The sequence below is a fragment of the Saccoglossus kowalevskii genome, chromosome 9 (genome assembly GCF_978046115.1).
Source record: "Saccoglossus kowalevskii chromosome 9, keSacKowa6.1, whole genome shotgun sequence".
NCBI classification, from domain to species: Eukaryota; Metazoa; Hemichordata; class Enteropneusta; family Harrimaniidae; genus Saccoglossus; species Saccoglossus kowalevskii.
In genome coordinates, this window is record NC_140649.1 from 12,626,522 (window position 1) to 12,651,857 (window position 25,336).

Genomic DNA, 25,336 nt, shown 5'->3' on the forward strand with positions numbered 1-25,336 from the left:
TAGATTGGTCTCCAGTTTATGATGACACAGACCCTAACACTTCATTTATAAAATTTATGAATATTTTTAGCAGTATTTGATTTAGGCATGTACCAATTAAGCAAAAAATGGCACACGAAAAACCATTGGGTAAACCATGTTTGTCTAGTGGTATTCTGAAATCGGTAAAAACAAAACATAAACTTTATTCAAAAATGTGCAAATACCCAGGAAAAGAAAATTTTAAAAGCAAATACAAATATTATCGTAATATGCTAACTACTGTCATCAGAAAGGCTAAACAAATGTATTTCTTCAAGCGTTTTTCAGAAAACAGGGGAAACACCAGCAAAACGTGGCAAATTATTAATGAAGTTGTGAACAAAAATTGTAACATTCTCAAAATCCCCCGGAAATTGAAAAGTCAATTAGAAGGAAATATTGGAAATTACGCAACTGCAAACAAGGAAATAGCTAATGAATTTAATACTTTTTTTTCACAAAAATAGGTCCTAAACTTGCAGCACAAATAAATTCAAATGTACGCTTTGCCTCATTTCTTCCAATTCCAACTAGTAATTCCTTTTATTTTCATCCTGTCGTCGAGCTTGACATTTTGAGTGAAATTCACAAACTAAATTTAAAGAAACCATGTGGCTATGATAATGTTCACGCAAGACTTGTGATTGATTCTTTCTTGTACATCTGTGGCCCACTTACCCATATCATAAATAACTCCTTTAAGCACGGAATATTCCCGAATTTTCTTAAAATTGCTAGAGTAACTCCTGTGTATAAGAAAGGCTCAACAGAAGATTTAGGCAACTACAGACCAATTTCGATACATCCAGTTTTCAGTAAAATCTTTGAAAGTGTTCTCAATAAACATATTATGTCTTTTATTGAGAAATTTGATATTTTGTCAGACTTACAATTCGGATTTCGCAAAAAAAAGAAGTAAAAACTGACTTTACTTGATCTTGTAACTGACATCACAAACCATTTAGATAAAGGATATACTGGGTTTGGTATTTTTATTGATTTAAAAAAAAGCATTTGACACTGTTTACCATGATATTTTACTTAAAAAATAAAATCTTATGGATTTAGAGGGGTAGCATATGATTAGTTCAAAAGTTACTTGTCAAATGATCAAATAGGAAACAATATGTTAAAATTAACAATACAATTTCAGAAAAGCTTGAAATTAAATGTGGTGTTCCCCAGGGCTCAATTTTAGGCCCTTTACTGTTCTTGTTGTGCATTGACGACATTTGTAATTCTACTGACGTCTTTAGCTTTAAACTATTTGCGGATGATACTAGCATGTTCCGCTTCTTTATTCTCGTCAAATTAATTTGTCTGACATTCAAGGTGAATTTAATAAAGTTATAATATGGTGTAAGTCAAACAAACTTACCATTAATGCAGATAAAACTAGTTTTTCCATTTTCAAAACAAATAGGAGAGAAGTAAAACTCACAAACAGTTTAAAAATTAATTCTATTTCTTTGAGTCAAGTCGAGTCTTTTAGTTATTTTGGCGTCCTCCTTGATTCTAGTCTCTCCTGGAAATTTCATATTCAGAAATTAATTAAAACGATAACTCCCATTGTGGGTAGTATTTCAAAATTGAGACACTGTGTTCCTAAATCAATCTTAGTAATGATTTATAACTCACTTATTTTACCAAATTTGTCATATTGCATAGAAGTTTGGGGCCATACTTACGAAACAACCCATAAGCCACTATTTATTCTACAAAAACGAGTTGTGAGGCTAATTAATTGGTCAAACTTGCATGATCATTCCAAACCACTCTTTAAAAACATAGCTATATTAAATATATATGATCTTTGTAAATTACAAACATGAATGTTAATTTTTAATCTGAAAAATAATAATCATGCGAGATGTGTGCTAGATTATTTTGACCCAATTCAGCACTCGAACAGTACAAGATCTGTAGAAAACGCAAACTTTTTTGTAGAAAGGAAACGTTTAACTCAAAGTCAACACAGTGTAATTTATAGTAGTACATTATTCTGGAATTCATTGCCAGTGTCATTAAAAAATATTACCTCTCGATACACATTTAAAGAAGGTCTTAAAAAGTATCTCTGTAATAAATAACCCAGTATTGACTTATGTAACAATTGTCACTCTCACGACTTTTATGACATATTTTTGATCAGTTTTAAGTATTCTTATATACATTACATTTGAATATTTGTAAGAATATTTCTGATAATTTGACTAGTTTATAGTTAGGGGAGGGACATTATGTTTTACTAGCTTTTTTTGAGCTATTTATCATGTTCCAGACCATAATGACAAAGCATTATGTATATAGCATGTACCCTATTGTATTTACTTTATGGTGAAATAAACTATACAATACAATACAATACAATTATTATGAATACACACCGTCATCAAGGCACAGTCAACAACACAGGTAAACAGAATAACATAAGGGCCCCACTGGTGAATGATCGCGAAACTAACCGAACTTACACTCAAAGTACAGACATTGGGTTCAGCGTGAAAGAAGCCCTCTCTCTATTATTTCTTTTCTTTCGAGACCTAGTTCCGGTTTTGTACCATCATTGCGAGGAAAATTGATGTATCACATTAATTACCAGAACTGGGTTTAACTAACATGGCAATCGTAGACCAGTAAAGGTAAATAGAACTACACGCTTCTAGAGTTGACCACATAACTGCAATAACTCATTACCACAAGTATAATATTATAATTGATTATTTGCATGCCAAATAATCAGCCCTCTAAGTTGAGTTTAATATTCCAGTCCACCAGAAACCGACTTTAAGTGCGTCAGGCACACCTAACATATGACTATATTTATTTGTACTTGCAAATCAAGTAGTAAATTATGAAGGATCACACAATGCATAAATGTAATTTATCCCAATCATAATTGTAGTTCAATGTACTAAAAGAGAATTTTCGGCAGTCTGATTGATCCACGTAATCTGTGTCTTGTCAACCCTGTGTCAACCCTGCAGCGGAAATAACTTGTGAACACTACGTTATTTGCATTCTGTGTTTATCTTTCATGCACGACAACGACAATCTGGCGAATTATTCTTACATACCCGGTAAGATTTATGCCATCGTTGAGCATTTTTCTATGTATGCTTCGACAATATTTTTGTTATTCATGATGTATGACATGTTATGTGTCTGTTATTCATTCTTCCGACTTATTAAGTTAATGGCTGCAATGGAGCCGGTGAATATTTTGACAATGTACATAGTATAGCCTAGTTAATTTCTGTGGAAAATAATCATTAATCTTCAAGAAAATAACATGTTTTACATAAATAGTTAATCCTATTATCTTTCACTAGTATACTTATGTTCTAATCTTGAAAATAACTGATTGGCAAAGTGCTGTCTCCCGTAATATACTAGTAATTGCCAGCTTTTTCTATAACAAAAATTCAGCTATGTGGAGCGGATCGCGTGAACGGATTTCATTCATGCTCTCTGCACGTATTAGGTACCGTACGCGAGTGCCGGTTCGAGTCACGCACACAGCACATGTTTACCATAATTTGACGTAGTATTTACCTTGCCGTTTATTCGGTTTCATTTGCTTGCTTTACATCCTACAGCAACTATGAGTTTACAATTATTTCTCATTACTTATTAGCTATTTTACCAGTTAGGTTGTTCAACTTCGAGACCACTATATTTAGCAACAGCATCCTGCAGCTGGCAGTCAATATTCCGGGTATTAAGAAAAGAACCTCGATAATTGGAATCACGGCCTATTTACTATGTAGATAAACACCAACATATTCTTGAATATGTGTTATGTGTCTCTATGCTACATGCTAATTTCATAAAACAAGAGTACCAATAAATTTTGAAAAAAAAAGTATTATCCGGGATATCAGTTACACCTTATTGTGTCCTAGGGGAATTGAAACTAGGGTTATCTGAAATATCGCAACCTTATTATAAAGAGAATATAACTTATTTGTTCTACGTAAATTACCTAGCATAGTCCTGATATGTGCAGCATACAAAGATTGGCGAGTGCTTTCATTTCAGTGGAGAATTGTGACACGCTGAATTACCTACTGCACAAGCAAAGACTGTTACATATTTACGTTCGAGATTAGGATACGAGTGTATTGGTGAAATTCCTTATGGAGATTTAAAATACATTTAAAGCTAAACTATACTTACTCAAAAATGATACTTGTTATTAGATTATTTTTACTCTATTTATAGTTTAGGCATTAATACACTGCTCCGGAATGTCTGAGCTCCACTTTAAGTAGACTTTCTGATTCACACTTCCATTTAAACATTGCGTGATTTGCATTAACGGTAAGTACATAAGCTTGTAAATTATTGCAATGTATGAGAAATATTGTAAATTCAAAATAGACATGACAATTATTTACTATTGTTTATATATACCGTTTTTTATTCTATACAGTATATCGGTTTCATAACGGATACAAGTTCGAAATGTACATCTATATTTAAAATACACCTATTTTTATTACATTTTTGAATCTTGCTGGTGCCAGGTTATTGAGCACACCACGTCAAACGGTGATATGCATCCACAGAAAGCTAAAGCTTCCCAATCAAGATGAGTTTCAAGCTGATCATGATTTGTTGATCAGTTTTAGTGTCTGTGTGTTTGTTTTTAACATCGCCTGTATTGAGTTGTGGCTGTTTTTTAATTCTGATTTTAATAATTTAATTTGATATGTAATTTGATTTTAATGAAAATATCTCGTATAAGAAACATATGCAAGTATTTAAGATGGCTTCCCCAATATAGTCAATATCAGTAAATTAATGCATTTATTTTAGTATCTCTTGTACGCCAGATGACTGTGCCTATATTGTCCAGAAACACCATTTCTCCAACAATTAATATCCAACAACAATTTTCGAAACCAATGATCCAGCGACAATACATAAATACATCACAAAGAATACTCAATTACATGTAACAATGGTCTGAAAAACAGAAAAAATATAAACAGTATATGATAGCTCACACGATATATGCGAAAACTTGGACTTGTTTAGTTAATACACTGGATTTGTTTGGCTACTTCATTCGGTTTTATTCAGGTTCTAGTCGAGATGGATTCTAAATTTTATATAAAGACTATGAAACCAAAGAAGATAAATTAAAATCACAGTTTGTCCAGCAGCGAAACTAGTTGTGGAGAAGTTTTGAGATCAATCGCTAATAAATAAAGTTGTGTAAAAATATATTCGTGAAGAATACATAAATATTTGTATGTGATATGGTGCTGTCTGATATGGATGTGATGCAAATGTGAAGTGATGTAATGTAATATCGATATGAAGTTATGTAATAGACACTATATGGAACCAGACAATTCAAATCACCTCTAGTAATGAGATTAAATATATTTGTCAGAAAACTAGCTAGAAAAGTAATTATTAGGTTATATATATTAATGATTGAGATTGGCAATCCAGCAATAATGCAATTGGCTGAAAAACAATTTTCAGGGTAAAGAAATGATTGAAACGTTTTCTATTTATTCAGCAGAGAAATGATACGCCATGATTGAGTGTACCTTTTTTATGTTGATTAAAATAAGATAAGTCTTCATTTTTTTAAAATAAATTTCAAAATTTGTTTGTAATGACACACAATACCATATGCTGTTTTGAATACCTTTATGACCACTAAATATATATATATATATATATATATATATATATATATATATATATATATATATATATATATATATATATATATATATATACAATGTTTTTCTATTTGAAAAAAAAACACATTTATATTTTACAGGTGACTTGGGACAAAGTAAACATGTGTGGTGTGAACTAAATTTGTGGGACGAAGTGACCTAGGACGTAGTTATTTATGACGATTTGGTTTTGGTACAAAGTGACTGTTATCCTAACCCTCTCTCGATACAATTCCTATACACGGATTCTTCTTGGAGCACGTTCAATTTCTTTGACAAACATGCAAATCCCCCCAGGGAGGTGCACTCAGCTGGTCAAGTAATTGCACAGATAAAAGGGTATACTTTTTGAAGTCCGCGAATGTCACAGTGTAAGGCCTGCCTATTGCTATTGAGAGGGACAACCACAGAACTCACACTGGACAGGGAGTACTTTCACTGCTAGAATGAGGTAGACAAGACAATAGTACTGAAAATGAAATACACATGCACCATACTATCAAGTTAACGCTCCTGGCATTAATACTTTTCAAAATAATTACAAAAAACAAAGCACAGAATAATACAATGAATTAATTCACTGAAATATGTGATTGCCCAGGGAAGTGTGCATTTCCAGTCAATGACTTGTGCAACACAACGATAAGAAATACAGGAGTCTTGCAGAAGAACGCTGTTATTCTTGAGGGCACCACTGATAGCAGGAGATCATAGAGCAGCACACCTGGTAGATTCCAATCGTAAGTATGACCTGCCAATCACCTTTATGATAGTTATCACATGGCAATGCACACCGTTTCTTCCTATGATTCCATGCATACTTGTATTTGCTGGTATTGGGTAATATAAAAACATAGAGTAAAGAATAAAAAAATTTGCTTTTAAAAGACCGATTTTGCAAAAATGCATAAAAACAGCTGTTTTTATGTGGCAGGCAGATGTTTTCATTTTACAATAAATTATATTTGACCCTACGTGACCCGCACTGTTTTCAACAATTACAGTTGACCAACGTGTGTAGGAAATCTAGCGTCAGGGAACTCGCCAACAGGTAAGCCTTGACCTAAACCGAATCTCCAATTGAAAAATTATCATTAGATATAATGTCTTTAGAACTAATGGGTAGTACTCCAGTGTAACAGAGATATAGTTATATCAAAAAATACCATCTAGGATCATCAAATCAATTTATGTTAGGGTTGTAGATGTATTAATTGCACATTATATATTTATTGTTCATTTAAAATTTTAAATATACTACTCAAAACAATTTAAGGAACACCTGAGTTTTTACATCAAATACGTTTGGATCATGTTAAACGAGATTCTGCGACCTATTGTGTCAAAACAGGACAGGAGCTGCAGCAGTCCTACATGATGATAATGCCAGACCAGACTGTGAATTGACCTGCTTATTCACTTGACATGGCACCAATAGAACTTTTGTGGGATCAACTTGGTCTTCGTGTTATGGGTAATCATCCCCCACCAGTGGATCGTCACAAGCTAGCTCAATCGATATCACAACGTTCATTGAAGATATTAGTGACATCATTTTCAACCCTTCTCTCTTTCAGAATTCATGTAACGAAATGTGTAATGATTACATGCTGTCCTTATCATCTGTTTCATTGTGCAGATGTTTCACGTCAATTATGTGACCAAATGGGTTTATCTGAAATTAAGCATCTTGCTGTAACTGAGAATATTCAAGTGTTTCTTAAATTGTCTTGAGTAGCATATTTTAGTAAATTTAATTCAATTTAGTTCAGAATTTCAGTATGTACAATCATTGTAAATACGTGAGACCAACACAATATTTTATTCTTATTTCTGCCATTCATTTCCAAAGTGCTACGTAAATGTTTTTATCACTTGTCACTATAAAAAAAAATCGAAAAGCAATAAAAAAATATTTGCCAAATGTTGTTTCACGTGCAATCATGACTTGTTTGACAGTTTCATTAAATGCTGTAGATTTTACCGGTAGGTTCATAGTTGCATATCTTAGTTAGAGACTCATCTTACATAGTGTAAAATATGCCCCTTGCTTGGAATTGGTACATAAAGACGCAACAAATGTAAAGGGCACTTAGTAACTAAAATGCAAATCTTAGTAGAAGTAGTCATGAAAATGATCCCAGGCGATAGGCTAAGAGAACAGACATCAAAGAATTAAAGATGATATTAAATACGACTTTTGCAATGAAATGGCAGTAGGAAAAATGGCAAGGAGTATACCGCCTTGTACAACACTGATAGTACAAAAAATAGAATTTCTAGTATTATTAAGAGTGAGGATTTTGCATCCAGTGTCGAATACAAAAAGCTAACACATTATAGAGAACTTACAGTCCAGATAAAAGGCTTATTTGACAAAATTGAGAATATGCAAACACGGGAGATGTGAGTGATATTATTGAGAATCTGAAGAGAGCATAGAAGCAGAGTGTTTGACTGGTTCATCTAAGACTCCCAAATTTAATAACGATATTAAGTCTAACATGAGTAAAAGTTTCACAGAGAGGAAATTGTATGACCTACCCACAAAGCTCACATGCTCAACATAATTTTGAACTTCGAACATTTTTTACGTGGTGAAATTTATTTCAAGATTGACACTGCAACACACAAAAGTGTCATGACTTCCGGACACATTAACTAGTATTTGGTTGAAACAGCAGATGATGAGACTGTCTGCCAGGTAATGTGGGACCACTTGAATGATGAATGTGAGATTGTGTAGTCGTGAAGAACCAGACCAGTGCTGCTGCTTTTGTCTTGGATATTGAAGGTGCTCCGGAAGACTGTATGAACTAGAAGAGTACAGAGACAACCTGAACACAGGATCAGTTGGGAAGATAATGTTGATTGAGTACAATATTATACCAGAAAATGTGTAACTTCATGTATCCTATCCCCTAATTTCTATGTGTTATTTGATCTGGATACTTTAGGTGCACAAATCAGAGGATCTAATTTTGACATAAAAATGTGTTTCTTGAGAAACCTTCCAAGAAACACCTTCACCTTAGCTTTTCACCATGCAGTTTTTGTCAGTAAATTTGCCTGTGACATTGTTCCAGGGAATCATGTGGCCTCACTAAGAACAGTAAACGGTGTATATAAAGCACAATATAATGACTTGTTAATATAATAATAACTAGCATTGATAATTACCCAAAGCTTCTCATCAATATGCCAGCTATATAAATATTAATGAAGATTACCATGACATTGGACGTGTTTGGCTCCTACACTCTGTGAAAACACGATTATAAAAAGTTCGATGAATTTATTAACAATGTGCAGTCCTGTATACAGCCAGGTCGCACAATTACTCATAAGCCAAGCAAACACGAGAAGAAAACTAATGTTCAGCTTGTTCACCAACTACGTCAGTTCTTCTCTGAAATGAGGGTGTTTTTCTTTTTCCAATAGTCTGCATGTTATCACAAAAGGTGTGTATGTAAAATGTTATTAAACATCAGTGGAAATGGGTTGTTCTTATTTTGCAAAACACTAATATACCCTGCCTACAATAGACAAGTACCAAAATAATCAAAGCGAATAACAATTACATATAGTACGGTACATATTTTGAAATGAAAGTTGTAATCTGTGTTCGCTATCGACAGTGTATAAGCGAGCTGGTCATCATTACACTTCATACAAAATAGAACGAGTCACTTAGTGTGCTAGACCCCACAAAGTTGCCAATTGGTACGCATGCGTGGTTCATTAGTTAGACGAGAGACCACCGAGCCACAATTCACTACGACGATTGACATAAACGAGCATAAAGCGTAATCCGCTTTCGTCGGCCACAAACACATTCACAGTTACAAGATTTGAACTTTGGAGTTGGATGACTTGAAGTTGTAAGTACTGATGAAATTTTTCTCAAATTAAACAGCCTTATTGCACACCGTCGCCACGTTGCTTGCCCTTATTCTTGCTTGCCCTCATTTTTGCTTGACCTCATTTTTGTTTACCCCATTTTTGTTTTTATTAATAAATAAATAACAAAATATTGCAACGACTGTCATGCGTTATGTTGACAAGAATCATAATTGCACAAGGTCACGCATATGTGGTTGCCTGGCCATATTTAGATATCAAAGCCGAAAGACAGAACAAAATTTGTTTATGCCTGTTTATTGTTAGGACATTCATGGATTAATGCAACTAATCCTATGACAGCACGTGGTACAAAATTGAGTGAAAAGGACTTGAAGTATAGTCTGGGACTTGATCTGGGTATGACATTAGATAAACTTATGACTTTGCTATTGTTATTTTAAATCTTGAATGAAATTGAATCGATCATTAGAAAAAAACACATGGATATTATACGATATAACGTGTACCTTGTCGTATTTTGTCGGGTCAACTATGAAATTTTATTTTGATATTGTGCATAAATGCTGTACAACATTTTAAAGAATGAAAGAATGTCAGAACGGAGCCTACAACATTTATGCTGTATTCATGGCGTAAGTTTGATAATATCACAGTCCGAAATATGTTTTATCATCAATATAATCGACGTACAAGACTTGATATTTTTGAAAGGGGTCTTACCTTTGTAGTTATATTCGTCATACCTGATTTAATTCATAGTGTGGAATCCAAACTTTGGATACAACATTTGTGTGTACGGCCCTGTACACTCGACAACGATGTAGCGGCACCCTGCACCCCGTGCATATGAGATGAGATCAGTGCCAAAAACCTTTCTCTTAGCATTTTACCATTATGTTCACATTCTTTTTTAATCATGTTTTCATTTTTTCTTTATTTCATCATTATGTTAGCATTTTCATGTTATTCTATCCTTATTGTATCATTATGTTTTGTTAGCATTTTACATTATTTCATCATATTGTTCACATTTATATATTATTTTATCATTATGTTTTCAGTAATTATGATAATTTATGCAAGGTCAACAAACTCCTTAGATTAGCGTAGGCGCGACTGCATGATGTTCTTGGTTTGAAACAACACGTTTGTGGCATAAATATATAGTACAGTATAAACATAAGCTTTATTTTATCTGCTGACATTTATTTATAACGAATTTACTAAAGCAGGGCGAAGCTAATTATAATAGATATGTTGGGTGGTACTATACACATACGTGGCGGGAAAAATGTCGTCTTTGCCAGGTATTGTGTTGTCTCTCTCGGCAAAAGTGACCAAAATTTGGGAAGCATGTCAAGCTTTGCGCGATGCAAGTTTGTTGTTACAGCAAGCTGTTTCAGCGACCAATGCTGAAACAGTGTCATGATCGCTGCTGCCGGTTGACACCAATCCTGGTCAGAATGTTCAAGTCGATTCGAATGGGAGCTTCTCGTCGCGTCCGGTGACTTCAGCGCATACACTTCTGCGTTTAATGTTTGTGAAAAAGATGACATTTCATTGTAATACATAGTTTTGATAGTCACCATATGAAGCTTTACGTCGCATTCTTTTGTTAACAGGAACAGAGATAAAACAGTTGCTATTTCAGTTCATAGGCATTTCATTGACAGTTTGTTATTGTAATGTTGGCAGCTGGTGACACTATTTCATCATTGAAAAAATGCTTATAATAATATGCCGTGATTATATAGCATTAAGCGAACATTATAATAAAACGTCAGCGTCATGGTTTACGTGTCCAGGGTTGTGTTGGCACGCGAACATAATAAATGTGACTCCAGTTCAAAACCAATTTACACGTGGTACGTCAATGTTGGAATCCCATGGCTAGTTTAACCTAGTATCCCAGGTTGCTCCATTGCTAGTTGTGTTGGCTGGTTTGTTTGAGTGTCATTATGTTCAAACCAGTTGATCAACAATCAGACGAGACACGTATTTATATTAGTTGTACAGCAAACCATGTGAACAAAAACTAGAACAGAACTGAGTGAATGCATCAACTGTCCTCATATAACCTCGTGGGGATTCTGAACCTCAGCGGAAAACTTGAACATGAAAGTTCGATTTAAGTATTTAAAAGTGTTATTGGTTAAAAACAAATATGCGGTATTTCCACTCACGCACGGCGTTCAAAGTCTAATCCTGTTTTACCTACATTTAACTCAGGCGATATAAAACAATGTGTACAATGGTATGATAAAGCGATATAACAAATGTAATAATAAACCATTCCATTCCACATTTCCGACATTGGTGCAGTGAATAAGCAAATCTTGTTGAAATCTTACACTTAGGCGTCTTTTAATTTTCCACTCACTGTTTATATATATATTGATGACAATGATGATAAATTGTATGTGGTCATGTCCCTAGCATTCATAATCAACTCTTTCACTAAAGACAATAGAGAACATTGTTTCAATTACAGTACAAATTATGCCCAGATTTTAAATCCTGATTGTCGAGTAGTTGTTATCATTTTTAACAACATTAAAAATCTTCTCATATGCATAAAACCATCCCTGGAAACTGTTCCATTAGAAATTACACCAATAATTATATTTCTTAATATTAAAACAAATCATACAGCATATTTGAGAATGTGTTCAAATACTGTAAATTATTCACTGGGTTTTAATTTTGCTTATTTCGCTGAAAGAAAAATGCGCTAAAGTAAAACCCAGTGAATATGTAAAATATAGCATAGAACACATTATATAAATGGCAAAACCATGTATTTGAAACCCACTGAATATGCCTGAAATGCTAAATCAGCAAAATTATACAGTAGACCTTACTTTATCTTGAATATAGATTACTAGTACCAACAATGACATTATTACAAATATATTGGCTAAATTTTGAATTAGCGAAATTACACGTGTTATTTATCATTTTCATCAAACAACAAACAACACACATTGACAATTTCTTTTGCTAAATTTCAGGTTCTGGCCAAAATGAACTCAAAGATAAGTCCTGATATTAGATATGAAGTGATGAAGAAATGTCACATCAATGAAGCTGCACACATACTGACAGCTGCATTCCTTCATGGTGAACCAATGTGTCAAGTCGTGTCTCAGCCATACGAAGCTGAATTATCATCAAATATCAGTTTATGTACACACTGTGCACAGGAGGGTGTGTCTATGATTGCTATTGATAACGCCACTGGAAAGATAGTTGGTGCGATCACTGGCATTCTTTGCCATGGCAATACAATTGAGGAAGATACAGGAGACCATCCTATGTTAACACCGGAAATTGCGCCATATTATTCAGCATCCATATTTCCGTATCTGGGAGAATTGGATAAGTTTTTCTACAAATATCCACCTTTCAACAGAAACCGTGATTGTATGGTATTGCATATTGACAAGATATGCGTACATAGGGACTACGGAGGCCTAGGGATTGGCACAAAGTTGGCACGCATGGGAGGTAAATTGGCAAGGGTAAATGGCGTCAAGTATATTGTGGTACAGGCTACTGGGCCCACTAGTCAAAAGTTATATTCAAGATTAGGATACGAGTGTATTGGTGAAATACCTTATGGAGCTTTTGAAATCAGTGGAGAGAAACCGTTTGCAAGTATCACAGCTTGTTTAGCAGCGAAATTATTTGTGAAAATGTTATGAAGTCTGTATATTTTGAAAAGCTGCATGGCACCAAATGAATTCGTTTTTGAGCTTTGTTAATAATTTCAGCATTCATTATTAAATTACCTTGGCAATATGGATTACCAATCCCAATAAAAAACTATTGTCCTTACTTAAAATATACTTTTGTTAAATCTTCAACATCACTAACACAGTAGGTATTTAATATATGGAATAAATCCAACTTGCAGTACAAGGAAATCCCTTTCTCTTTTTTTTTGATCAAGAAAACATACTCGTTTTATAGTGAATTAGTTCCATTTTCGTACCATAATTGCTCGGACAATAACTATGATGTATCACACTAGTTACCAGAACCGGGTTTAATTAGCATTAGCAAGGCTAGACTAGTAATGGGAAATTGTACAGACCTGACCACATAACCGCAATAACTCATTACCAAAGGGATATCATTTTAATAGATTAATTGCATGCCAAATAAGCAGCCCTCTAAGTTGAGTTTAATATTCCAGTCCACCAGAAACTGACTTCATGTGCAGCAGACACACTTAACATATGGCTATATTTATTTGTACTTGTATATTAAGTAGTAAATTCCGAAGGATAACAAACTGATTGGTCCACGTTATCTGTTTCTTGTTATTAAAACCCCGGTTTGTGAAGGCTACGTTATTTGTACTCTGTGTTTATCTTCCATGCACTACGACAATCTAGAGGAGTATTCTTACATACCCGATAAGATTTATGCCTTCGTTAAGTATCTTTCTATGTATGCTTCGGCAATATTTTTTTCATTCGTGATGTATGACATGTTATGTGTATGTTATCCATTCTTCCGACTTAATGGATGCAATGGAGCTGGTGAATATCTCGATAATGTACACAATATATCGTGGTTAATTTCTGTGGAATTGAATACACTAGCTCCAGTTATTTTAAAATAATGGAATACATTTCTATGCAGTGAATTACACCAATGGCTTAAATTGTCGTTGATTGCAACACATTTGTAAAGAAATTTTGACTAGGTCTGGAAGTTTACATCTTTGATATTTTGAAGTAACGAAATATATCAATTGGATAATGTTGAGCACAAGTAGATATACATGTAAGGGCAATCTTTTTGTGTGTTTTTTTGAATAATGTGAAATTAAACATGCATACACGCATGCTTACGGGTGTCATTCTCGTAATCTTTAAGATAATCACAATTTTGAACATTAATAGTTTCGTTGATGGGCTCGCTCTAATTGTCTTTGCAAGGAATGTCGCTAATACACTTATGGTCTATTTCTGAAAATAACTGATTGATATCCCTTAACATTTTTAATTCTGATTGTCACAGAAAGACAGTTGAACCCAAAATATATTTACTCAAAAATTACATATGTTACTAGATTATATGACAGATGATAAATGTACTTTCTACTCGTTAAAAATACAAATGAACCACACTTTACTTTTGTATAAAACCACACGATTGCTGAGTCATCGTGACATACATTGAAAATATTAGAAGCAATATTTTGCCATTCATCATTTATATAATAATATACCATGTTTACTAATAAAAATAAAATAAAATAAATTTAAAAATTAAAAACACACTAATAAACAATTCAGGCCTCCCAGGGAATACATGTCACTAAACAAGTTCTGTCATGCCTTCAAATGTGTTCCCAAAACGAGTACATTATGTTCTATATATAGTTTAGGGGGGTCTGGGCTCCACTGTATGTAGACTTTCTGATTCACACCTCGATTTCAACATTGCGTGATCAAGTAATTAGTTCCAAATTCAAAATAGACATGACAATTATTTGTTTATATACAACGGTTTTTATTTTATTCTATACTGTATATCGGACTCATATCTGATGCAAGTTCGAAATGTACATCTGTATTTAAGATACATCTACATTACATTTTTAAATCTTGCTAAAAGAGTGGAAATGTGGACAATGTGGCGAAATATGTTGTGAGTCTCACAGTCTGGTGTTAGCTTATAGAACGCGCCACGTCAAACGATGTTATGCATACTGAAAGCAAAAGCTTCCTAAACAAGATGGGTTTCAAGCTGATCATGATTTGTTGATCAGCGTTATTGCATACCCAAATAAAATATATGTGTGTTTGTTTTTAAAGTCGCCAGTATTAAACTCCTACGATGCTCTTTAAAGTGTCGGATTTTTATTCTGATTTTAATAATTTAATTTGAATTTGATATATAATTTGATTTACAAGCCATGAACATATCTTGTATAATAAATATATATAAGTATTTAATATGGCTTCCCCAATATAGTCAATATCAGTAAATTAATTGCATTTATTTTATTATCTCTATTGTCCTGAAACATATACACCATTTCCAATTGTCATTAATCATTACAAACATTATTCATCAAACAATTTTCAAAACTAAAAGTAATCGTTACAAATAAATAATAGTTATGTACGATTTGATATCATATCACTGATTGTATACCAAATTGGCTTGCGCATTCCATTAAAAATTTAGTCAAATTCGACGACAGAAAAACAAATGACAATTAATATTATATAATAGCGATGGTAAATAAACTTTTGTTATCCGCCTTCTGTATTTACATATACACAGTCAAAACAAACAGCCAGTTATCTCCCTGAATGTGAATAGCCACACCTCCATGACTCTGTCAACATCCACACTAAACAATAAATATGATCCGTGGTACATCGTGGCCATTTTTACAATGTAATCTCATTCTTACAATTAATTAAATACAAATTTAGTATATTAATCTTATTGTTGACTCGCTGTTAACATAACTCTGTACTATGGTATTGGTGATATATGAATTGGGTGCCATAGGATGGTACTTGATGGCCAACCAACCTAATCAAATATGTATTTTGCATTGTACGAGTGCAAAATAAGTTATATGAGGAAATTAGTAACAGCTGTTTTAAACGCATGCGCATTGGCCGATCCTGTCAAATCTCGTCATCTGTTTTGGGGCGTGCCTGGTAAATGTGCAATTGCTTCAGCCATTAACTGGTGTCGGTGTGAAAACTGCTGTAAAGTGGCGGTTAGATTAATTTGTGCGGTTTTTGCGCTGCTATTTTCTGAATGATTTGGAGCAGCAATAGAAGCCGACCATTAATTGATAAAAATCTTGTCCAGAATATGATTTTAAATGGCCGAACTTATAGAGATATCAGTTTCGTATTCAGTGGAAAGCATGTTTCCGGGGGGGAGGTATCGAGGGGGCGTGGCGTAGTGAGTAGATTTCTTCCTCAAGACGCCGAGTTGGGCGTCGGTACCGAGAGGGAGGCGTTGAATATGGTGTCGAGTGACCAACATAGTAAACCAAACTTAGAACTCGCGATACTGGTGCAGACGACTATGGTTGAACAACCTTGAAAAATAAATAGCGGAACTTTGGTGTTGCACATTTAGCACAATAATAAAAGACACTCACACAGTTGGAAAACCAATCTTTTTATTATTGGTCACAATGTACGACGGGTCATCTCCACGGCCTTTGCAAACACCACATACACGATGTGCCGCTATCCAATGGCGGGATGAGCGACTTCCTTTGTGCACAATCAACGTCAACTTCATAGACCACTTTACCGGAAGTAGCAAAACTGGGGTGCAAAAATACTCCTGCCTTGTCATGGCGGAAAATACAAACATGTCAGTTTGCTGATAGTCGATAGAAAAGAATTTTATTTTTGTAACGTCGATTGGTACACCCAGAAACACAATATCACGCGTGCAAGTTTACGTTACACCCCAAAACGGCATACGCGCGCATGCGAAACGCCGTATCTTCGACTTCCGGGAAAATGGTTTATGAGAGATACACGACGCACTTGCTAAGCCAGACCCTGGTGGCGCCCTACTATTTCATCAATAACCAAATATACTATTATCCTGTTCCCGAATTGAACATGTATTTATTTGGAGTAATTTCCAATTCAAAGCCAGGTCCTTAGTAATTAATGATTCCACGTATTTATTTGGCCTTTATTTGTCAGACGTAAAATGCCATAATGTTAATTCGCGGAAATTTAACACACTGATACTGATAATGAATTAAAAATTTGCAAAAAATTTGCTATCCCATGGAAATTATTAAAATCAACATATTTGGCAATATATTAAGTTTTGCGTCGCATGCACACGATTGAAATATTATATAAAATGGGCCTAATATACTAATGTTGTATTTATTTATTTATTTATTTATTTATTTAATTGCAAGAACGAGTTTACATCCTAGAATGGCCACGATGTACCACGGATCAAATATACCAAACAAGTTCAGGTTTTCAATCTTATAACAGTGAAATATACATGTATGTATGCAGATTAGGATCGCCATTGTTGGGCATGTTATATCCACTTGGAATGCCCAAAACAGGTTTATTAGCAATGAATTAAATAATCTGACGTTATTAAACACTGTGTCTAAGAAGTTGAGTAGTCATTGACCACTTCAAGATATTTTTCGAACTTCATTAATATTCGATCTCCTAAATTCAAAACTTGACCTCTGACTTCATGTTTACCCTATCATCGTAGAAAATCTGAAATTGGCTGATAAACTATTTATATATGAGGGCAGTATTACTGAACCGAGTTCACAAACCACAACGCCCTTATAAACCAAATCAACCCCCAATCTACAGTTCATCGGGGTTACTTAGCATGTGCGTTGACATAGCAGGTTCACCAGCAGTCTGTATCGTCCTCGTTGAGTTGCGTATCGTATATCGTCACGAATTGGACTGAATTTCAAAATAATACCGAAGCTCAGCACACACTATAGGCAGGGGGTTTACGTGTGTAAAATAGGAACATTATGAAGTATTAGTTAGTTGGTTGACAATTGATTTAGTTTTTCGCCAGCTTTATTCGATATACAGTGACTCATTATAAAACACAAACATCATTATATTTATTTGTTGGTGCAATCTGCAGGAGACAATAGAATGGTGCAGTTAATGTATTGTTTGTTGTTTGCAGAAAATATAAAATAAAATATTATCATCGTGTAAACCCGTGCAAATGAAGATACTGTGGTTAAAGTTGATTAGTGGTCAACCCAACTTTCAGAAAGAGTTTAATACCGATGTCTAGACGACGGGATATGACGTAAACTTTGCCAGATCATCACCGATCAAACTTAGAGGACGCTATGTTAATTTAAATGTCCAGCTATACTATAAATGCGCAAGTCTTGTTGTAGTAAACAGCTCATGCCAAGTTCTTGTAAAGCCCTGTTTTCTTCAACTTACAGGTTGATTATGTCGTACCAAAGTGGATGTACGTGACTACGAATACCACAGTAGTGATTATCTGTTGTAGTTATGACAATAAAAAGTTTAAGAGCTTTTACGAATAAAAAAAACACGAACCGGTTAAAAAACGCACTGCTGGACTTTAATAACTGCTGTCAATTAATATCGCATGACCTTGAACTGCTGAAACAGGGTGCGTCATCTGATCTTCACGGAAATCGTTTTTCGCAAATTTAAAAAGTCGCCACATAGAGTACAGTCCAGAAATACCTCTAGTTGTTTTTAAAGAAATACTCTATTTAATATTTGTTACTGTAATGTTCAGAGTTTGTGTGCGGGAGATCCAATTATTCAAATGGTGATTTCCACTTACAGCCAACTCCCAATCTGAGTATGTGTGTGCAGGAAGCTGAAATTACAGCTACCTGGTGTGTGGCAGGCATGGTGATGTAACACAGTTTACAAAAGAACAGTCGTTATTCATGCGTTTGTAAAATACAGGAATACCAAAAACATTGCCATTCCAGCGATTTATTTTGGTGTGTTTGGCTATCATAGAGACGAATGTCTGTACACTAGTGCTAGGTTTATATTTATTGATGTCCTTGTCGTTGTACAGGTACAGGTATGTAAATTTCAAAGGTAGCGTCAATGTTTATTGTCCAGATTTTGTGTAACTGTGAATGCACATAGTGACCATGAGCAGAAAACAATCCATAGAAAAACGAACATAGATATACGCTGACATAAATACATAGACATACGCTGACATAAATACATTGTTATTGAAGAATTTCTCATCACGAATTAGTCTGCATTTAACAGTCCGTAGATATAAATACTGGGAGTGCAGCACACACTATAGGTGAGGACAGAGTGAACTACAGACATTACGAACTGTAGTTGACGACATATGACGCTAACTTTGCCGAGGTCATCGAGATCAAAAAGGCATGACGTCAAACTGTAAAATTGCTTGGCCAATTTTGAAACTTTAAATGCTGAATTGGCGTTATTATTAATACATCGCTGCTCATTTTAGCTCAGTCGGAAACGTATCTTGTTCTTTACCACGTCACCCCAGATCTATGTAAGTCACTGAGGAGGTTTTCTACTAGACAGTCACAATTCGTAGTCAGCTGGTGCGTGCATTTCTTCATGGTGATCATCTGTCACAAACCATTGCCCAGCCCTATAAAGATGAATGATCATCAAACATCGGTTTATGCACTCATTGTGTGGAGAATGGTTGCTATTGAATTGGCCAGAGGAAAGGGCGTGAAGTTTATTGTGGTAGCATGTACGGGGCCATTAAGTCAAAAGTTGTATTCAAGATTAGGTGTATTGAGTGTATTGGTGAAATTGTATATGACTAGGAAACAAAAAAGAAACCATTCGCTAAATTCACAGTTTGCGCCGCAGCGACACTATTTATAGAAACGTTTTGAGGAAAATCGTTAATAAATTAAGTTATATAAAATAAATTCGTAATTTTATGGTTTGTAAAAAATACACAAATCAGACATTAAGTAAATCGGGATGTGATTTGAATGTGATATGGTGTGTTGTGATGCGATAGGTATGTGATATGGTGTTGTCCGATACGGATGTTCTGCAACCGTGAGGTGATGTAATGTTTTGTGAATGTGAAGTGATATAATAGACACTTTCCAGGATGGAACCAGACAGTTCAACTCACCACTAAAATGAGATTAAATAATTGTTTGGTCATATATATTGACGATTGAGGGTGGTGCTCTAACAACAATGCAATTGGCTGAAAACAGCTTTCAAGGTAACGGAATTCAGCGTTTGCAGAGAAATTATACGCCATGATTATGAACATTGTAGAGTGTATCCTTCTTATGTTGATCATGTGTCAGATGTAACTAATAATTTCTGCTTCACACTTTGCTAATAGAACATAATGACTCGCTTAGTGGGGTCATGTAGTAATATTTTGTGATAGTGAGATGCTTTATCTTATCAAAAATCCGCCACTACACATCAACTATGTCTAGGCATTTTGAGACAGTGTCATGCATTCACCGAATTTCGCAAATTTCGTTTGTGTTAGATGACATGATACTGCATTTTTTTAAAAATAAACTGCCAAAAGCTTTTTGTGATGACACACAGTACCCTATGCTATTGTGAATAAATTTGACCTGTATATTTATGTATAAAATGTTATTCAATTTAAAATATACCTTTATATTGTACAGGTGACTTGGGACAAAGTAAAACATGTGGTACAAAGTAACTGTGTGGTATGAAGTATCTTTCTGGGCCGAAGTGACCTAGGACGAAGTGATTTGTGACGATTTGGTTTTGGTACAGACTGACTGTTACCCTCACGCTCTATCGATTAAATTCTGACTTAGTGTCGCCTAACGCGACATCTACCAAGACTGAGTTAAACTACAAACACGGACTTCTCTTGTAATTATCGCGACTCTTTTCTCCCACAAAGTATCAATAGTGTTAGAACCCCGATTCTTACTAAATTTCTAAGATTCATAATGTTTCCAGAGAGGATCAGCGATAGTATGAGTTGTCGCTGCTATCAAGGACTGGGTCCAATTTGGACATCCTATGCACGGATTCTCCTTGGTGCATGTTCGATTGGTTTCACAAACATACAAATCCCCTCGGGGAGGTACACTCAGCTGGTCAAGGAATTTCACAGAGAAACGGGTATGTCCGCAGAAATAAAAAAAAATACTTTTTAGATTCATTTTTATCGGATGAATAAAGCCTGTCTTGGTTTACAGTAGTTGTCCATCCAATCCGACTTCATTTCGAATTTGTTATTTATCAGCAGCGAGTGTTTATAAGGTGCATAAACTATGAAATGTGTTTATGGTGAAAACACGTGTCGAGTGTTTTTTATTGCAGCATTACATTGTATGAGTGCGTATCTGTACATAACATACTTTGTATAGTATTTCCATCAGAATCACTTATTGAAACACTTTAAGAGACAAATGTTTAAGTCACCTGTTAGAAGCTCCTAATGTGATTCGAAATACAACTACCCACAACTGCGGAGTATTAAACTTCATAAGCCCACAAGGTACTTCAACATTGAATTAAGCGTGCAATATTTCAAGTATACACATAAATAATGCTCTGCACTATTCTACACACCAATGATTTTATTGAAGGCACCAAGCCAACATCGAGAATAGTACCGAATAGTACATTGTCAAACGGAAAGAATTTACACGTGGTACTTCAACTTGTACGCACTTTGCCAGTGGTGTACTAGGCTGGTTTGCTGTGGGCAGTTCTATAGTTAAGTGTGATATTATTTTCAAAACCGTTGACCAACAATCAGGCACGACACGTACTTATAATAGTTGTACAGCAACCCAGTATATAACTAGAGGTTTAGTGAAGTACATGTGAAGAAAACCTAGATCAGAACTCGTAGGGGATCTGAACTTCAGCAGAAAACTTGATTTATAATTTTCATTGAACACCAAGCTTACGTTGACAATTTCTTTTGCTACATTCTAGGTTCTGGCAGAAATGAATTCAAAGATAAGTCCTGATATTAGATATGAAGTGATGAAGAAATGTCACATCAATGAAGCTGCACACATACTGACGGGTGCATTTCTTCATGGTGAACCAATGTGTCAAGTAGTGTCCCAGCCATACGAAGCTGAATTATCATCGAATATCAGTCTATGCACACACTGTGCACTGGAGGGTGTGTCTATGGTTGTTATTGATAACGCCACTGGAAAGATAGTTGGTGCGATCACTGGCATTCTTTGCCATGGCAATACAATTGAGGAAGATAAAGGAGATCATCCTATGTTAACACCGGAAATTGCGCCATATTATTCACCATCCATATTTCCGTATCTGGGAGAGGTGGATAAATTGTTCTACAAATATCCATTTTTCAACAGAAACCGTGATTGCATGGTATTACAGAATAGCAAGATAGGGGTACATAATGACTTTGGAGGCCTCGGAATTGGCACGAAGTTGGCATGCATGCGTACTGAATTGGCTAGAGAAAACGCCGTCAAATTTATTGTGGTACAGGCTACTGGGCCCACTAGTCAAAAGTTATATTCAAGATTAGGATACGAGTGTATCGGTGAAATTCCTTATAGAGATTTTGAAATCAGTGGAGAGAAACCGTTTGCTAGTATCACAGCTTGTTCAGCAGCGAAATTATTTGTGAAAATGTTATGAAGCCTGAAGACTTTAAAAAGTTGTACGGCGCCAAATGAATTCCTTTTTGAGCTTTGTTAATTATTTCAGCATTTATCATTAATTTACCAATCCCAATAAAAAAAACTATTGTCCTTACTTAGAATATGCTTTTGTTAAATCTTCAATATCACTAATTGTGACGGGAAAATAATATATGTCATATATAACCGACATTTGTTCTGCTGAGACAGTTGTACTTTTGTCATTATATGTATTATAATATTTATAATCACTGTTATTGTTATTGTTATTGTTATTGTGGATAGTATGATAGTACTTGGTGCTCTGCCTGAGCTCATCTTTACTTTAACAATAAGTATTTTCGACAGTTCAGCGAAATCAAAAGAAGCTCAATGACAATATGGATAATTTGAGTATTTAAAAAATATTTGATATTGTAAATTGATACGATTATCGTAAAATAAAAACGCTGTTCTAACAGCAAACACAGTAAGTGTTTAATTTATGGAATAACAAATATATACATATACAAATGAAATATACGCGTCCAATATATGACTGTCATGTCAGATGTCCATATATTGTCATAGCATGAGTGTTCGCTGAGAATGACATGGGTAGAAATAACTCAAACATTCGGGAAATGACATTGTGTTGCAGCTCGAAAAAGGCTTTTTCTCTCTGTTTTCTTTTCTCTCTTTACTCATTTCATAGTGAATTAGTTCCGGTTTCGTGTCACAATTGCCAGAACCGTGTTTAACTAGCATTAGCAAGACAAAACTAAATTGTTTGTTTTAGAACTATAGGCTCCTAAACTTGATCACATAACTGCAATATACTTATCACTAATATTCAATTGGGTATTTGCATGCCAAATACGCAGCCCTCTAAGTTGAGTTTATTTTAATGATAGCGAAAAATTCACCAACACAATTATGTTCTAACTGAATACAATTATGTTCTGAAAATAACTGGTTGGTAAAGTGTTATCTTGCGTAATATAATTGGCATCTTTTTCTATAAAAAGTCAGTCATTTTACCAGATAGTTTGTTCAACTTCGTGACCATCATATTTTGCATCAACACTTACCCTGTAGCTCCTCCAGACGTGGAAGTCGATAGTCGGGGTATTCAGAAAAGAACTTCGACATAAGGAATCACGGTCTATCTACTCTGTAGATAAACACATAATCTCCAATATGTGCCTCTATGTTACATGCTAATTTCACAATAAATTTTGAAAATGTACCATCCGGGATATCAGTTACACGTTGTGGTGACTTTATCATGAACTCGATGGGATTTGCAACCTTATTATAAAGTTAATGTAACTTATTTGTTCTACGTAAATTACCTATGTAGCTCTGATGCGTGCATTATTCAAGGAGTTGCGAATGCTTTCCCATCAGTGGAGAATTGCGCCACGCTTGGACAACACCAAAGTATTTACGTAATGATAGAACGAACATGACAATATCAAATATCATAAATCACCATTACCAGTCCACGTTAGTATAGAGTGAAGTGTAAACAGGACAAAAATCGTGATGTATATATTTATAAATAATGTTTATGCGATGGTCGGTTTGGCTGAGTTAAATGTGTTGTTATTTACCACGCTCATAATATCTGCGTTTTCCACGTAGGGGCCATTATTAACGATACACTGTCTGTAAAAGTATCGTCCATCCGTTAACATTTTTAATTCTGATTGTCACAGAAATACAGTTGAACCCAAAATATATTCACTCCAAAATTATATATTGTTACTAGATTATATGACAGGTGATAAATGGACTTCAAAGCGTGCTGTTTCTAATCGTTAAAAATACAAAGAACCATACGTTACTTTTGTATACAACCACATATTACTGAGTCATCGTGACAAACATTGAAAATATTGGAAGCAATATTTTGCCATTCATCATTTAAATAATAATTTTATATTAAACTGAAAATAAAATAAAATAAATTGCAAAATTAAAAACACACTAATAAACAATTCAGGCCTCCCAATGAGTCACTAAACAAGTTCTGTCATGCACTTCAAATGTGTTCCCAAAACGAGTACATTATTATATGTTCTATATACAGTTTAGACATTAATACACTGCTCAGGATTGTCTGGGCTCCACTGTATATACACTTTCTGATTCACACCTCGATTTCAACATCGCGTGATTGACATTAACGGTAAGTACGTATTATATTATTAGATGGAGAGTATATTTTCTACTTTATTTGCTGTGTTGGACCTGTAGGTGCGTATGTTGACTTTTTAAAGAGACATATTAAATAATAAACCACGGTTTTGTAAAAAATAATTAGCTTCAACACTGGTACACAGATGGACCCAATGTCAGTCACAGTTTTTTTCAGAAACTATTTGATTATGTGTCACGTGGTGCCTCTTGGTTGTATACCTTAGGACCATGTATCTTTCTTTTGCAAATCCGAATACTATATCACTGATTTATGTCAAATTGGCTTGCACATTACATTACCAATTTAGTCAAATTCGACGACAGGGAAAAAATGTCAATCAATGTTATATAATAGCGATGGTAA

The 25,336-nt window shown here is 34.5% G+C and overlaps 2 protein-coding genes across 2 annotated transcripts; both read left to right on the forward strand.

Moving 5' to 3' along the window:
* The first annotated feature begins 12,613 nt into the window (after nucleotides 1-12,613).
* On the forward strand, nucleotides 12,614-13,416 carry LOC146738330 (uncharacterized). The gene has a single exon (XM_085503936.1). The coding sequence runs from the start codon at nucleotides 12,614-12,616 to the stop codon at nucleotides 13,292-13,294; it is 681 nt and encodes a 226-aa protein (XP_085360062.1). The 3' UTR covers nucleotides 13,295-13,416.
* Nucleotides 13,417-22,105: 8,689 nt separating this feature from the next.
* Nucleotides 22,106-22,786, forward strand: LOC146738331 (uncharacterized). The gene has a single exon (XM_085503937.1). It carries the CDS (start codon nucleotides 22,106-22,108, stop codon nucleotides 22,784-22,786), a length of 681 nt encoding a protein of 226 aa, XP_085360063.1.
* Nucleotides 22,787-25,336: the final 2,550 nt, after the last annotated feature.